The sequence below is a fragment of the Thamnophis sirtalis genome, unplaced genomic scaffold (genome assembly GCF_051295495.1).
Source record: "Thamnophis sirtalis isolate CommonGarterSnake01/CBP01778 unplaced genomic scaffold, rThaSir2_p1.2 scaffold_3, whole genome shotgun sequence".
Classification (NCBI taxonomy): domain Eukaryota; kingdom Metazoa; phylum Chordata; class Lepidosauria; order Squamata; family Natricidae; genus Thamnophis; species Thamnophis sirtalis.
In genome coordinates, this window is record NW_028261383.1 from 65717513 (window position 1) to 65734639 (window position 17127).

The window sequence follows — 17127 nt, forward strand, 5'->3', positions numbered from 1 at the left end:
TGCTCATATACTGGGGAGATAATTCATACTTTTGGCAATTTGGAAAATATGTACAATATCAATTGAAAAAAATATGGGATGCCCAATTCAAATGTTAAACAGAAAGCCAACCAGTAACCTTAAACAAACAAGGGGACACTACACTTACTCCTTGTTCAACATTACACCATTAGTTAAGCATTCAGTCTATTCTCGCGCATAATTTAGTTCCATTATATACCATCCATATTCTATTCAGCATCCATGCACAATCCATAATTCACACCTATTCATTTTATCACAGTCTTTTGTCACAATGAATACAATAATTTTATGACAGTAATTATTCATTTATTTCAATTATTTCAGGAACAGCAAAAAATTTGATCTGTGATGACCTCTCCCAGACATAAAACTACATTGCACTTTCCAAATGTTGTGTATTGCCACTTCTTGTACCCTTTCAATCGACGTTCTGCAAAACAAAATTTTCTAGGCACACTTAACGAATTCTAGTTTGTTTATCTCACATTCACTCTTGTAAAGTTTCCTTTTGTGCAAGTGAACAATAATAGCATTGTTCCAATCTTCAGTCACAGATGCATATTTACAAACAAATAAATCACAGAGCCACTTCAAAAGCAAACCACATCCATATTTTAACATTTCTGTACCAATACTATCTACCTCTTCATTCTTACATTTTTCAGTATTCTCTTGGTGTTTTCTTGAGCACTTAGCAACAATTATTTCAATTCCAATCTTCACCTTATTGTTATCATTCCCAAATCAATCTTTACTCTTTCTAGTGTTCTCTTAGTTCAGTTTCAATCCAAATCATTTTATATTTTAGTTTTAATAACATTCACTCTGCTGGAGGATCTGCCTTAACCCAGGTTTCTTCATAAAAATTGCAGTTTTTCTGCATGTTCTGTCCTGTTCTTAACAGTTTCTTGCTGTCTCGCTCTATACCATGTCCTTTCACTCTGTTCTAAGAAACTTCCATATCCTTTTTTACTAATATCCAATCCACTTTTCATTAAGAGTAGATATATTATCTCATTATATTGATAATTGCCTACTAATATATTTTTAATTGTGTGTCATCAGTATCAACCGTTAGTGACCACATTGATGTTTTTCCCCCCATGATAGCAGTAGCAATAGCACTTATATACTACTCGATAGTGCTTTACAGCACTCTCTGGGAGGCTTACAATGTCAGCCTATTGCCCCCAACAATCTGGGTCATCATTTTATTGATGGAACATTGAGTCAACTGGAGCCCATCAGGACTGAACTCCATACTGTGGGCAGAGATAGTCTGCAGTATTGCATTCTAACTACTGCGCTACCAGGGCTCATGATGAACTTTTCCTAACCTGCTGGGCTCTTAACGCCTCCTAGAACAATGGGTAAGAACTGCGTTTAGGAAGGCATTTGCACAAATCTCTCTTATATACCAATTATTCCAAGATCAGGAAGCCTGTTCACAGTGACTCATGCCTAGTCACCTTTCATTTAAACTACTTAAACCACTCCAGTACACTCTACATGTACTGTACTGAAAATCACCTGGAATCTGCAACTCATCCCAAATGTACCACCACAACTTTGGACAGTGTACCCAAATTGCGCTGGTTCCCAATAAGCTGCTGGTTATTATATATAACACCCTTCATGGTACTGGGCTGTGTTACTTGTAGGACTTCCTGTGCCCCAATTCTACTCAGGCTATGAGACTGGCAGGTTCTTCCATAAAACAGTGCCACTTAGTGGGGCCAAGGGGAATGCCTCCTCTATTTGCCTTATGGAACATCAGTCTCCTTCTCGACCTTTTTGTCCTTCCATACAGGCCCCTAAACATGTCTCTTCCACCAAGCATTAGGCCAAACTAGGATGAGCATGTAGAAAATATGAAACTTTGAAGGAGAAATATGTTTGTTGGCATAAGATGCTTCTGTTATTATTGTTACTACTGTTACTATTATCTCTTTTGTTACCCTGTTTTTTTAATGTTCTGAAGACTTAACTATATTACCTTATGGTTTCTATGTTTCTTGAAATTATAAATTGTCCAGAGTTGTTCTTGTCAATTGGGCAATCATTGAAATATAATATAAAATATGTATATGTATGTATGCATACATACATAAAAAAATTCAAGTATTAGATTGGGAATAGAACATGCTTTTTAAAATGAGATCTTGTCTCCTCCTTTCATACGTAATGCACTAAACTCACGTAATGCAAATAGATTCCTAGGTGTCCCCAATTCTTCTCCAAAGAAAATTGGGGGAGGGGAGGCAGAAAAGAAGACATAAAATTCAGTTTTAATGTAGCGCTTTTACTGTTGGTAAAGAGGCATTTTTGTATACTTAAGTAACTATATAGTTTGAAAAGCAATCATAGGCTAGACATTGCAATCAGTTGCAAAGTATCTTTTACCCACACTTGTGCGATAGTTTAAAGCATTTTTGCATAAGAATTTTGTGCAAAACTGAAAGTAGCTCCATCCTTCTGTGATCTCACAAGCTATGTTTGAGAATTGAAATGATTTATTCTGGGCCTAGCTGTAGCAAACATGAAGCAAAATTTAATGTAGACTTTTCTTTGCAACTCTTGTGGGTGGTCTGTTTCTCCAATGCACCTCAGAAATTCTGTTTTTTTCTGGAAAAAAAATGGTTTGATTTCAGGGATTTTTTTTCATCCTTTCATTTTTAAATTTCAGGAGTATCCTACAAAAGAGTGATCCAATGTGGTTTTCTGTTAATTTATTTTTTTCACTAAAGGGTTTTGGTGTATCATTTTTAATTTCATCAAGTACTAATTTAAACTAATGTAGACCTCTGCCTTCTCCCATCCCCCATTGTCCACCACTAGCATCTGTATTCATATTCTCTTAACCATGTTGAACAATTAGAAACTGTGAAAGTAAAATATAGAAACTGCCAGAAATAGAGTGTCTACAGCAAAGCCTTTCTATTTCATTTTAGTTACAGCACCGGTAATTTATATCTGAAACAGAGGCTACATGTTTTAATTTTAGTATCTTTTATGACATTATTACAAATTCTACTTGACTTACTTGACTTAAGTCTTTAGCGTCAGTACGGCATCGCCAGTCCCTTCGCTGTAGAGTCGCATGCATCCCGAATCAACGGGATCCATGATTCTAGGCTGAGTACTACTTGAGCTCGCCGGGCCCAAGAGATTACAAATTCTAGGTTGCATATTTTTAGCCTTCATCCTTCCCTCAGTGCTATGGAAATAATCCCAACATTTATGTATTCCTGAAACACTTTATTTATAATTAGCTGATGACCCAGCATTGCCCAGGTATTTATTTATAGGGGGGGGGGAAATGTCCAGACTAAATGTAATTTCTAATGTTGGATTTTTTACTTTACCAGAAAGAGCCCCCTTGTGGAGTACTGCGAAGCTGTTAGTATGGCAACTCCACTGTGCTGCACAGTAGAAGCCATTTTAAGGCATAACAGGCTGTATCTTAACAGAACACACACCCCAAGGGAATTTAGGGGTGTCTTACCCCCACAGTATTTGTTTCCAGAGAGTAAGTCATCTGTGTAGCAAGTTTGGTTGAAATTGCTTGAGGCATTCCAGAGTTATGCTGGGACACAGCCATTTTTACATGTATAGATTGATTAATTCATACCACACTGTTTAAAATATATCTAGCATAATATTTTCACAGGAACATAATATTCAGTGCAGGAAGTCTATGGATTTAACCATATAACAGGTTTAGGTTGTATTATTAGTGAAATAGAATTGTGATGAAAGTGGTGATCCAGGCTAATAATGATCACTTACTAACAATCTACAATAATCTTGGTCATGAAGAGCACCTCATAGACATTGTAGGCTACTGCAGTCTTGTGTATGAGACCCACTCTGAAAGTTAACAAGGATTCTAGCTGAGAAATATTTTTGAATAATTATTTTTATTTTTATCTAGTTTTGCCATAAATGTTTTGCCATCTCAATTTTTTAAATACCATAAAGATACTGTTTAGCACCTATGTATTATATAGGTACCGCTTTCAGATTTTTTAAAAATAAAATTCTACCTCATAATGTATTTGGAATAAGGTATACATAATTTTGGAATACCAATTTTAGAAATATATAGGATACAATAACTTAAAACTTGGTAGTTACAGTATCTTTAAATGTAGTATTTGTGATTATAATTATTTTTTAAGTGTTACTTTCTTTAGAACTGAGTGCAAATCATGTTATAACCCAGCTGTTACTAATGTACAACAAATATAAATTTTATAACCTTTATGTTATTTTGGAATATGAATGACCAAAAGAATAACCGACACTTTCCTGAGTAAAATGAAATGGTACATGAATAAATTTTAGAGTTAGAGTAGATCCTCAGGATTTATCATTCTGAAGATCTTTTTTCCATTTGTGCAGTTGTTCCATCTTACTGTATTAACAGAAGATTTTTGTTAAACAAACCATATTAGTCCCAAGCATACTTATGTGTACAGCCTTTATTAGGTGAAAAATAGCTTCCTAAGAAACAGCAAACGTGATAAAGTTATTTTTGCAACATTTGTGCTGATCGTATTGTAATTTTTTAACACTGATTCAGGTCAGTGCCTTTCTAGTGCTGAATCATCAGAAACAACTAGCTTATTTTCTGCAAGAAAAATGGAGATAGCACTCCTTTAATTGTTCAGAAAGAAATTTGAAGGCAGGATAGTCTTGCTGAAAGAACTACCGTATTTTCCAGTGTATGACAACTTTTTAACCCAAAAAATTATTTCAAAAATTGGGGGTCATCTTATATGCTGGGTATAAAAAAGGCCATACCAAAAAATCAAAACAAAACCATCAACCGGTGTATAAAAAATAAAAGAACGATATTGATGTTGATTAAAAACGTGTTCATTTGAATGAGGTTGTTTGGAGGAAAAAAAACTGGCCGCCCTTCTCAGCTTGCCATTCGCTCCTCCTTCATTCTGTCACCGCTGCCAACCTAGCCCACGCCTTGGGACCCAAGCACTGTCTCCCACCTGGCTGGGCTGTTGCGCTGCTGCTAGCAGGCAGAGGAGCTGACGGGCTGGCTGTTGGTGCCAGCTTGGAGCATTCTGCTGCTGCTGGTCCCCCTCGCGCTTTGCCACCCCTGACATCTTGGGGGGGCCCAGCAGGGAAAATGGGGTGCTTGTGGCCCCGGAGAGCGGCGCAGTAGAAGGGAGCCCGCCCTTGGAAAGTGTAAGACTTGGATGTCTCCTTCCTCCCCCTGGCTTGGCCTTTTGTGTGTGTGCGCGTGTGTAGCTCCTGCACTGAAATTCCAACACAGGCAGACATGTGCGTGCACCCCTGCACAGCCCGCTGTCTTAATCACGTTAATTTAGTAGTCTGTCTCATGTGTTGTACGATGTTGGTGTCTGTGGTGGGCCTGTCTTCGCATTAAAAGTTTGGTGACTGAAATAATAGACAAGGCGAGCTGGGCCAGGGATTAAAAAGGAACAAGATGAACTTTCTCCTATAGTGGAATCTCATAGGTAATCAAAACAGCCTTTCCTGATCTGCTTTTGGGACCTGCATGACACATGCTGGAAGCTACAGGTAGGCTTCCACTTATAACAGTTCCTTTAGTGACCATTCAAACTTACACCCTCACTGAAAAAAAAATGACTTCTGATCATTTTTTCAGAGTTACAACCTTTGTAGCATTTCCCATGGTCAGGGGATCAAAATTCAGATGCTTGGCAACTGGTTCAAATTTACGATGGTTGCTGTGTCCCAAGGTGGTATGATCAATGTTTGCAACCTTTTGACTCTGGAAAGAGGTGGAGGATTAGGGCAGCTTTAAAAAAAAATAAAGCCGGCATAGTGCCTCATACTCTGTTTTTCGGAGACAGAATCCAGTCTAGTAGCCTGGGAAGCCCTATAATACAGGCAATGCTCTTAGCCTTGGCGGTTTGTGGGCCATTTACTTCTCTTCAAGCGAGGAAACCCGCTGTTTCGTGGGAGCGGGGGTGGTGTTGGTGGTAATCCACATCCCGGCGTTTCCTTTGGTTCTCCGCCTTTTTCCTTCATCAACTGAGGCGGTGGGGAGAGTTGCTGGGCAGGGAGGATGCTTGCGGCGGCTTCTCACTCTGAAGCGCTGGGAAAAGCCCTCAGGGTACGAAAGGTGGCCCGGAGCTGCCTTTGCTTTCAAAGCAGTGATGTGGGGCTCAGATTTTCGGCCTGAATTAGACTGAAGCCTGTACCCCCCCCCCCCACCTCACCGCCGTCGCCAGAAGAAGCCAAACTGACTCAACTGGGGTCCAGTTTGGGGAAGGGGAGTGTTGGAAGGAAAAACCACCTGGTTCAGTTCCAAGCTGGGAGAAAGGCGCTGGGAATAAAATGGAGGCTGATTGGCTATTTGGTATGCCTCGGAAGAGGGGTAGTCTTATATGGCAAGTATAGTCCAAACCCTATATTTTAACAGGAAAAGTAGGGGATCGTCTTATACACCCAGTTGCCTTATACGTCAGAAAATACGGTATGTAGAAAACTAATGAATAAATGTAACTTCAAAACCTGACGAAGAATAATGACTGAGAAGGATGGGAAATGTTGTAAAACAATTAAAGGTACAGTCACACTAGCAATTGCTAGTGGAAGAAAAAAAATGTACAATCACAAACTAGTAGTAGACTATTACAAATATCAGTGTGGATATGCACAGCTTCCTTAAATGCTAAAAAGAAAAAAATATATCTATAGGCAATGGAAGGAAGATTGCATAACCAAAAAAGGATATAAAGCAGTTGCCAGAAACTCTAGGGATTGTGGCAGAAAGCCTAAAGTTGAGAAGGAGCTGTGGCTTGTGAAAAATACCTCAAACAACATAAAAGGCTATTTCTGATATTCCAGGAATAAAAATGAAAGGCATAGAAGCTGTAGGACTATTGCGGGGAAAAAAGATATGAATTAGTAATAGGAGATGGCAAAAAGATGGAATGCTTGTGTTTTATATTTATCTTCTTTCAGTAATGAAAAAGAACTCTAGATAGCCAGTTGTCTTTAGAGAAAAAAATTAGGATGAAAGAAATAGTGATACAAGGAATCCAGCATGTGAGCCCTTTAATTTAGAATCAATGATCTTAATGAATGTACATCAGGGGTGTCAAATTCACAGCCCATGGGCTGTATGCATCACGTGCTGACCCCGCCCCCACCTGGTTTGGTGAAGGGGGGAAAGTCCTGATACATCACATGACACTGCCTGACGATACAAGTTTGACACCCCTGATGTACATTGACAGAATTTTTCTGAGACTCTCCCTCAAAGCACTATGGTGCATTTGCTAGGACGCTGCTTTCTTCATTGATAAGGGGGAAATCTGCAGCTGTGAGAGTCTGTGTTTGTGTGTGTTGCTCAAGTTGTTCAGTCCTAGACTTACTCTTACATCTTTTTGTGCCAATAGTAGGAAGGGAAGAGAAAATTGCCACTTAAGATAGGAAGAGAGTAATATAGCATTTCATTAATTTTAAATGAATCCAAGTCTCCAGGGCTGGATCAATTACATCTGATTCTACTGAAGGTAAAACCAGAGGTGATCTCAAAGTGACTAAGTGAACTTTTTGAGTCCCAGTGAAAACTGACAAGGCCTAGAAAAACAAGGAAAGCAAGCATCAACATCTTCAAAAGTAGAAAATGAAGGACCTAGAAAATTACAGTTTGACAGCTGCACTGGGCAAAATCCTAAAGCAGGCTATTAACAGCATACTTGTGAGCATTAAGACAGAAATGCCTAATCCACAAGAATCAGCATGGGTTTGTCACAAACAAGTCATGTTTCACTAATCTTACCCACTTTTTTGACAGATGTATCAGCTTAATAGATTGGGGTAGATGTACTATATACCTTGATCTCAGCAAAAGGTTTGTCAAAGTCTCTCATGATATCCCCATTAATAAAAAGATAAAAACACAGGCTAGGATACAGCTGTTAAATGAATTCATTATTGGGTGCATGACACACAAGTAGCTCCAGATCAGCCTGCTAAATAGTATCAAATGACATGTTACAAGGCTGTACAAGGCTTCTGTTGTTCAATATTTTTGTTAATGATCTGAATCAAGAGGGAGAATAACAACATTCGCAGGTGGCCAAAAACTAGGAGGAGTGGCTAACTCTTTAGAAGAGAAAGAGATCATTTAAAAGATCTATGCAAGCTTACAGAATGGCCCAGAACAATGGGATAAAATTTAAGAAGTTGCTCTTCAGAGATTATTCCAGCAGTGTGTGAGATGCTGATTTATGAATAATTATTGAATAGCTAGAAAGATAACTAACAAACAAAAAGTGCCAGTCCTGTATCACTTTGAAAGACGCGGCAATGCTATTTTTTCAACAACTGCCTTAGCACAGTAAGCTCTGGTAACCATCTAACTACACTAGTAGATTAGCCTAGTAGCAGTCTCCATAGTCAGGTATTTACTAAGCTTAGGAAAGTATATCATGTATGTAAATATATATTACCACTGAAGTTTGTCCTTTTATTTGAGTGTCCTTTAGAGATTTTTTTCAGCTAGATGCAAAATGCTAGTACATGAATGCTAATGGGGAGGATTGTCAAAGAGCAAGAGGAAATTAAATGGCTTCTGAAAATTAATTTTTAATAGGACAGGGAGCATTAGTTCTGCAGAAAAGACCAAACAAAAGGTCCTTGCCCATGTGATTGGGTAGTATAAACTATACATAGCAAGTAATCAGTGATCTGTCTCTGTATTGGCAGCCAGTTAAGCAGAGGGAGAAAGAGAATGTCTGACAAAGAGGGAAGGCAGAAGTGTGGCCTCATCCACTGTTAACCTGCAGCCCCTAACAGAATACTTTGAAAGGACTTTGGATCTAGATTGAAAATCGATTTCTTTCTTCTTAACTGCAAAGGCTATTCATGAGCATGGTTTCAAAGGTTTGGTAAAATGTCTAAAAGACACTTCGTTCCAACAAAAAGGTTGGAACAAACCAGTATCTTCAGCCTCAGATGAGTTTTCCTCTTATTATCTGGAGTTAGTGTGTTTTATTTTTATGAAGGTCATTGTTCATAGCGAAAAGTCAGATAATTAACAAGAAGGAATTTCTAAACATCTCAGAAGTTTTATGTTTTACTTCCTGGAATTACAGTGTAGAGATAACAAGTTTTTGATAATACCAGAAACGCAATTTTGGTACCAGTCTAGTTTGATATTGGTTATTATATTCTGAAGAATATCACCCTTTCAGAAAAGGAGATTGCGGCATAGCTCTTCCCCATGCATTTGGGATTTAGGTGCCTGGGACTGCAGTGGGTATTGACAAGAAACCTTTCTCCGCCCCCAGGAGAACAGTGGCACACAGAGCAGCAACGGCATGCATGAGCAAGAAGCAGCTGGGGGCTTGAAGGGCCATTTAGAGGAGAACGAGAGTGAATGAGTGAACGAATGCTCAACGACTCTTCTCCTGTGTTCAGTATTCTGGTGGTGCTGCAGTGGCGTAAAAATAAATGTACCATTCAAAAGACTGAGCTAAGTCACCGCTGCCGAAGACAAAGGAAATTGAATCCACCTTGGCTAAAAGATGAGGGCAAGCTGGCTTTTGTTGTTTGCAGAGCATCCACAACGGAATAGGGTTTTGATATACGGGAGGCTTTTTCACATTTTAGTGCCTGGTTTTAAAGGATAGTGATGAACTTCAGCTTCATCTTAGAGAAATAAATACATAGCTTTGCATTTGATTCTCCTATCCATATTTGCACTGATGGAAATAGTATTTCTGACCAAAATTAAAGAAGCTGCCACTGTCCTGGTTTTTGATTGTTGGTTGTTGTTTACAAGAAGAATTGCCACCATGAATTTACTAACATATGGAAGATTACAGTAAGATCTGGCTTATTTTCCCTGGGAATTCCCCCCCCCCCAAAAAAACCTGGAATTACAAGGTGCTTAAGTAAACTTTATAATTATGGCTGAAAAAGAGAGGTGATTGTGCTTAAAATTTTCTTTAAAGTATGGTTTTTGATGAGTTAGTAAATTCGTATCTTCTAGAAGTCCTATGGTTTTTCTGTTTTTATTTTTTTATATTTTTTGGGAAAAAATTCACATCACCCGGAACATTTTGCGTTTTTTTCTCTCAGATTTTGCTTTTTATATGTGCTGCCCAAGATCTCTTCAGTACAGGATGGATATTAGGAAGGCAAGGGTAATCATCAACTTTAAAAATTATTTATTGGTTTTGTCAATTTTGTTTATATTTTTCGGGCATGCAGAAGTAACTTAATATTTATTCAGAAAATCTTGATAAATATTGATTTAAATAATGTATGATATATTATTTATGTCTCTTACTGAATGCTAGATGCTTATTAAATGTTTAAAAATAATAAATGTACTTATATTTTTGGTGCATTTAGATAAAGATAGGATGTTGAACAGTTTACAACAAAATGTTAAATGTGCAAATGTTCTTTATAGATATTATCATTTTAATGCTCTAACTTTTATCTGTTTCAAAAGATAATTATTGAATACAGAAATGTATAATGATTTGAGGGAGAAATATTTGAGGTTAATAACACGTTTTTTATGTTTTTACACTGTATCTGTGCCCTTCAAAGAATGAGCTCGTCAAAACATCCATAGCAGCTGAATCTTTTATGTTATTAAAAGAGATAAGAAATTGTTTTGGGAACTAAATTTTTGGGATGAGGTTGTTTAACAAAATGTAATTCTGTATACACTTTTGAAATAGCAAGCCCCATTTTGAAGAATATATCTCACTCATTTTAGGCTATGTGTCCCCTACACACAGACACACACAGTAACCAACCAACCAAAACATGGTTTCTTGGCATTTGCAGGCATTTCATGTTTGCTAGAGCTGGGTAACAAATATCTTTATTGAGGAAATATATTACTATAGCTTAGCCATAGCTTAGCCATCCTTAATGTTGCCTTCATGTGTTGGACCACAGTTCCCATCATCCCAGATATTATGACCAGTGATCCAAGCAGCTATCTTAAGAAATGGAACTATCAACACTGAAACAAACAAAAAAGATTTTAAAAAATGATCCCTAACACAAAAGGATATTACTTTATAAATTAAAAGAGAAAAAGAAAGAAATCTCAGAAGGATTTGATGAAGATAACTTAACCCTGAGGAACACAGTAAAAAGAGCAACTTAAATCATGAAATGCTGAGGGTTGTTAGTGTGTGTGTTGGAGGGAGAGAATGCCATAAGGTGATAGTAAATATGCTTGCATGAGAATGTAACACACAATATTTTAATAGCACTCAGGAAGTACCCATGAAGATTGAATACATATACACAAAGCATGAGAATAACATTCTTTCTTTGCACTGTTTTAGGAGACTTCAGGGGCCCCAGAAGAAAAATGGCCATTACAAATCAGTGTCATATGGATGTGTTATATTCTCAATGTCACATGAGATCATCTAGATAGTAGGGTCTCAATGGAGTGATCTTCTGAGTCCCTACACTTACTTGACCCCAACACAATATAAGAATAAACATGTTTAATGACCTGATGTAAATCTGACTTAAGTCAGTGTTGCCTAAAAACAAAAAATCCCTATTACTAGTTAAACGCTTGGGGGATGGGCAGTGACTGACTAGGTAACATTTTTTGTGGCTTTCCTATTGTATTATCTATTCCTCTTATATTATCTTGTATTATGATTACAATCACCTATATAACAATGCTTATATGTAATTAATTTGTCTAAAATTTACAGGAGCCCAGTAACAAACGGGTCAAGCCTCTTTCCAGAGTGACATCACTAGCAAGCTTAATTCCTCCTGTCCGAACAACTCCCTTGAAGCGATTTGGACAGACACTCCAGGTATTTTATTTACTTATTTATTAAATTTATAATGCTGCCCATCTCCCGATAAGGTAAAGAGTGTCTTTAAAATTATTAAGTGGGTTTAGATGTAATGAATATAACCGGCTTATGATTTTTTTCTGGTCTTAACCTAGAGCAATTTTCCATACTGAACATATACACCAGTGAAAATGCTCCCAAAATCTAAAAAATATAAATGATATTTTCTCACTTTGGGAAGCCAAATGAGAGAGTTCTGTTATATCACAGTATATATTTCACAGGATTACTTGCTTTTTGTAACCCCTTTTTTCCTGAGAAAAATGAGCATAAAATGTATTGTTAAAATATCATTGTACTTTAATTTCTCATCAATAGTTACGTAAAATATTCAATTGGAGATTATTTGACCCAAAATGTAACTTTTATAGGAAAGCGTAATAATTGAAATATTTAAATGTATACAGGTAGAATTGTTTTGATAATTCTGCTTTAATTTTAAATAGAGAACATTTGTGTTGATACCCCAAGAACAGATTTTTCAATTGCTGCGCACTACTCAGTTTTCAAATATGTATTTAAAAATGCAAATTCAGAGCAAAATAATTATTTTAATGAACCAAGATCCAGTCATCTGTTTACACTTGTACAGACTGCATGAAAATGAATAATGATGAATCAACTGCTTTGATAATTTGAAGGTTACATTATTCATGAAAGCAGATCAATATTGATTATATAACTAAGTAGCTGCTTTCATGTCACATCTTTTTGAGTAGAGAGAAAATGGACCGTTAGATTACCAAATAGTCAGACAATATAAATATGAAGCAATTCATATTCATTTCATTCCACTGTAAATTTCTCAGTTTGAGAAAGTAGTAGTTTTTTCAGAAGCCGTCCAGCCTGTAATATGATTTGGAAATTGTATCACCCAAATAATGACTATGGAGTAAATCAATACATATTGTTATTAACTTTTAAAGATACAAACTACTCTAGGCTCAGCCTTTTAAATTTTGTAACATGCTGCAGAGGATCAAATCTAGAAGTTGGATCCCTATTGTGATACTGTGCCTGGAGATATCTCCTCTGGAACCTACAAGAGCCATGCCTCACTATTTCATTTGATTTAGATTCTTTAAATAAAGAAATAAAATTATATGGAAAGCAGCAGGCTTAAACATATTTTTTATTTAAAAAATACTTCTGGGACCAACATATAATCCAGATATTCTTAGGACATATTTGATTAGAGGTGAATCAACTTATGAATGAACACACCCATCATGATAGTTATTTTCTAAGAGTACCTTTAATAAATTCTAGATGTCCTGCTGTACAAAAATAATTAGGATTTTTGATTCATATCATGCATTTACACCAAATATTTATAGGAGTGTAGCAGGCAGCCAAAGAAGTCTAGCACCATTTCTGGTTTAAAAATGAGAGTGGAGATGGGACAAAGTGCCAACATGTAGCTTTTGACTCTGAAACACACACACAAATGGTTATCGTTGCTTCAATAAAAATAATTTTCTGAAATACAGTTTCTTTATTTGTACTGATTGATGTGGACAAAACATAATTGGATATATGCCAAAAAAAGTGAGACAGAAGTCAAAAATAAATTGCAGTTCCTCTTGTGGTTTTCAGTCAAAGAGAAATGTATGAGAAACATCAGAAGTCTTCTGGGTTGAAGCAACCTTACTCTTTCACTTTTAATAAAAATATTACCCAGAGAGAAATATGACTCATTAGTTCTTGTTGCTCAGAGTGAAAATTGAATTAAAGGTTGCTAAATTTTATTATTGTACTCCATGCATCTCTTTTCATAATAATGCTGGATCATGAATGAATGAAATCCTTCCATTCCCCACCATCCAGTCAGAGCTGAAGAAGCTTCTTGGATGAGAAGTGAAACATCTTCAAAGAAAAAACAAGAAAGTCCAATTGCCTCCTGAAAAAGCACCTTTGGGATAACCATAACCTGGATTATTGAGAATTTCTAGACTTTTAGCTATGCAATTTGGGATGAACACTCTTTGAAGGGTGTGAGAGTAGGAATAGATTTCCAGAGAAAAAAGTGCTGACTACAGAAACCATAGCACTATTGAGGTGACCCTGAGGACATAGATAAACCACCAAGTGTTTCAACGACCCTCAGAAAGAAAGCAAATGACCCGTTATTTGCAAGGAATATAAATCTTTCTATTCCCCACCATCCAATCAGAGCTGAAGAAGCTTCTTGGATGAGAAGCGAAACGTCTTCAAAGAAAAAACAAAGTCCAGTTGCCTCCTGAAAAATCTCCTTTGGGACCTGAATATAGTTATAAAATCATTGCGAAGCATATGGTCACGATCAGGGGTGGGTGGGTTCCTGAATTGGTTGGCACTGGTTTGCTGCATGCATGCTTTGCATGCGCTGCTCGTTTTGCTTGTGTGCATGCCGACCACGCATTGCTAACACATGCGCAGTTGACTAAAAATTCTTCTGCACATGAATAGAAGCATGCCATCAATGGAAGAAGAGACCGGGGAACTGGTTCAGGGGCATGAATGGTCAGGGTCGCTGCTGGTTCTGCAAATCACCACTGCCAAACCAGGAGCAACCCACCTCTAGTCACAATGTACTGTAACTTTCATAGCAGCTTTCTTACCAGAGTCAACCTTGGTAGTAAAAGAGCCAACTAATAGATAGCTTATATAATCTCTCCACAGTCAGGAAAAGAATCTTTTAACATCAATGTCTCATAGCTCTTTCTCTTCCACCTTTGGTAGACTCTTTTGTATCAACGAGAAAATAAAAAACTTTGGGTGTGACTTAGCTAAACACTCTCCATCCTGATGGGCTGATCCATATCTTCCTTGATTCTTAACAGACTTCATGATACATTCTCACCATTATTAGTCATGGTTTTTCCACTGAGTTCCCTGGCTAGTATAATTTATCAGATCTTTTCCCTCATTATTAGCATCTTTATTTTATACAATTCAATGAATATTCTGTTTCAAGTGCATAATTAGGTTTTTGTTTAGCATTCATAAAACATATACTAACTTTACATGCATGTTTCATATGTGCTCAAACGGTTCTTAATTCTATCTCACACCAATCTTTTTTCATTTAACTTCTTGATTTTCCCCCGTTTCCCATTAAGCCACATAGAGTAAGACACGTGGATGCCTTAAAGGTGTCCTAAGCAACTAGTAAACATACATAATGTCTGTTTAGAATTGAAAGGAATTGTTCAAACTCTTGTTGTATTTTGTTGTATAAAATATGAATCCTTTAATAAAGAGTATTTCAGTATCAACTATAGAAACCTGGATAATTCTTTCTTGTGGTAATTGATAATGTTGTTGGGGAACATTGGCATGGCTATAATACATCTATTACATTTATTAACCCCTTCCTCTTAAAGGTTGAGATAATAATGATAATCAAGAATAACTGTGAGACTAAACATATTTTTTGTTACATTTTATTTCATTGTCATTTACTTAAATATTTTCTGAGATGTATGAGAATTAAGAGTTAGGTAAGTTAGGCTGTTGTGTTTCCCTCCAAAAACTTGGTCAATATTCCATCACTCAGGCTGGGGGGTGAAAATCTATGGCCCTCAGACAGGGCTCGCAACTTGGGGGTCCTCCTGGATCCACAGCTGACTTTAGAACACCATTTGTCGGCTGTGACCAGGGGGGCATTTGCCCAGGTTCGCCTGGTGCGCCAGTTGCGTCCCTACCTGGACCGGGAGGCGCTCGCAACAGTCACTCACACCCTTGTGACCTCAAGACTGGACTACTGCAATGCGCTCTACATGGGGCAGCCCTTGAAGAGTATTCGAAGACTTCAACTCGTCCAGAATGCAGCCACGTGAGCGATTGTGGATGCACCTTGGTACACACACGTTACACCTATCCTCCGCGAGCTGCACTGGTTACCGATCAGTCTCCGGATACGCTTCAAGGTGCTAGTCGTAACTTATAAAGCCCTTCATGGTATTGGATCTGGGTACTTGAGAGACTGCCTGCTGCCAATTACCTCCCACAGACACATTAGATCTCACAGAGTTGGCCTCCTCCGGGTACCATCTACCAGCCAGTGCCATCTGGCTATTACCCGGGGGAGGGCCTTCTCTGTGGCAGCTCCAGCCCTCTGGAATGAACTCCCCGCAGGGATTCGGACCCTCACCTCTCTCTAGGCCTTCCGAAAAGCCGTCAAAACCTGGCTTTGCCGGCAGGCCTGGGGGTGATGAGTTCCCTCCCCTCTCGACATGTATGGTTGTGCGACTGTTGCCTATTTTCATTATTTGTATTTCGTTTTTACGTTCCCCTTTTTCCCCCTTGAATTGTTCGCCGCTCTGAGTCCTCCCGGAGAAGGGCGGCATACAAATAATAAAATTCTATTCTATTCTATTCTAAGTATATTGAGTACTGTATTTTCACGACCATAAGGCGCACTGAAAATCCTAAAATTTGATCAAAAACCGGCAGTGCGCCTTATAATCCGGTGCGCCTTATATATGAAAAAAGTATGAAAATTTACCGTTTATATGAACCTTGAGTATTGAAGGGATCTCAAAACAATTTCTGTTTCACATTGCGCAGCAACAAACTTGAAGCTCGCAATCGAATGACCGCGAGCAGGCACGCACACGTCCCTTGGGTCTGTCCCTCCCGATTTTACGCTATTATCATGACCTTTACCCCCTTTTCCCGCCGTAAGGACAAGCAAGACGGTAGTGTTTCAGTTGAATTCCACCCTTCACCTTCCTAAAAGGTTTCACATTCCCCTTCCATTCGGGAAATTCTTATCTCATTGCTTCAGGGTTTTACTTAGCGTGCGCGCGAATACGCCTTTGTCCGGCTTCTAGAACCACTATTTCTCAAGAGGAACCCCGGCTTCCCCTTGAGAAATAGCGCACTGCTGGCGCGCGCGCCTTTCCAAAGTGACTTCGAAATGGCTCCACAAAGGAGACTTGTTTACGAGGCAGATTTTAAATTGAAAGCAATCAACCATGCAAAAGAACATGGAAATAGATCTGCAGCTAGAGAATTCAACATTAATGAGTCCATGGTGCGCAAGTGGAGAAAGCAAGAAGATGACCTACGTCTTGCAAAGAAGACGAAGAAAAGTTTCCGCGGCAATAAAGCAAGGTGGCCGCAACTAGAAGACAGACTTGACCGATGGATTTCGGAACAAAGAGCAGGTGGCAGAAGCATCTCAACTGTCGCCATTCGGATAAAAGCCAAAGCGATGGCAAATGAAATGGATATCAAT

The 17127-nt window shown here is 38.1% G+C and overlaps 1 protein-coding gene across 4 annotated transcripts in view; it reads left to right on the forward strand.

Moving 5' to 3' along the window:
• Positions 1-17127, forward strand: part of ARHGEF3 (Rho guanine nucleotide exchange factor 3) — a 133875-nt gene that overhangs the window by 98797 nt on the left and 17951 nt on the right. For 3 of the 4 annotated variants that reach the window (XM_087709035.1, XM_087709036.1, XM_087709037.1), the window contains one exon: positions 11754-11861. In XM_087709035.1, the coding sequence (XP_087565161.1) occupies positions 11754-11861 (108 nt within the window). Of the gene's footprint in view, positions 1-9900; positions 10197-11753; positions 11862-17127 lie in introns of those variants that run through there. The other variant, XM_014063508.2, reaches the window with a different exon arrangement.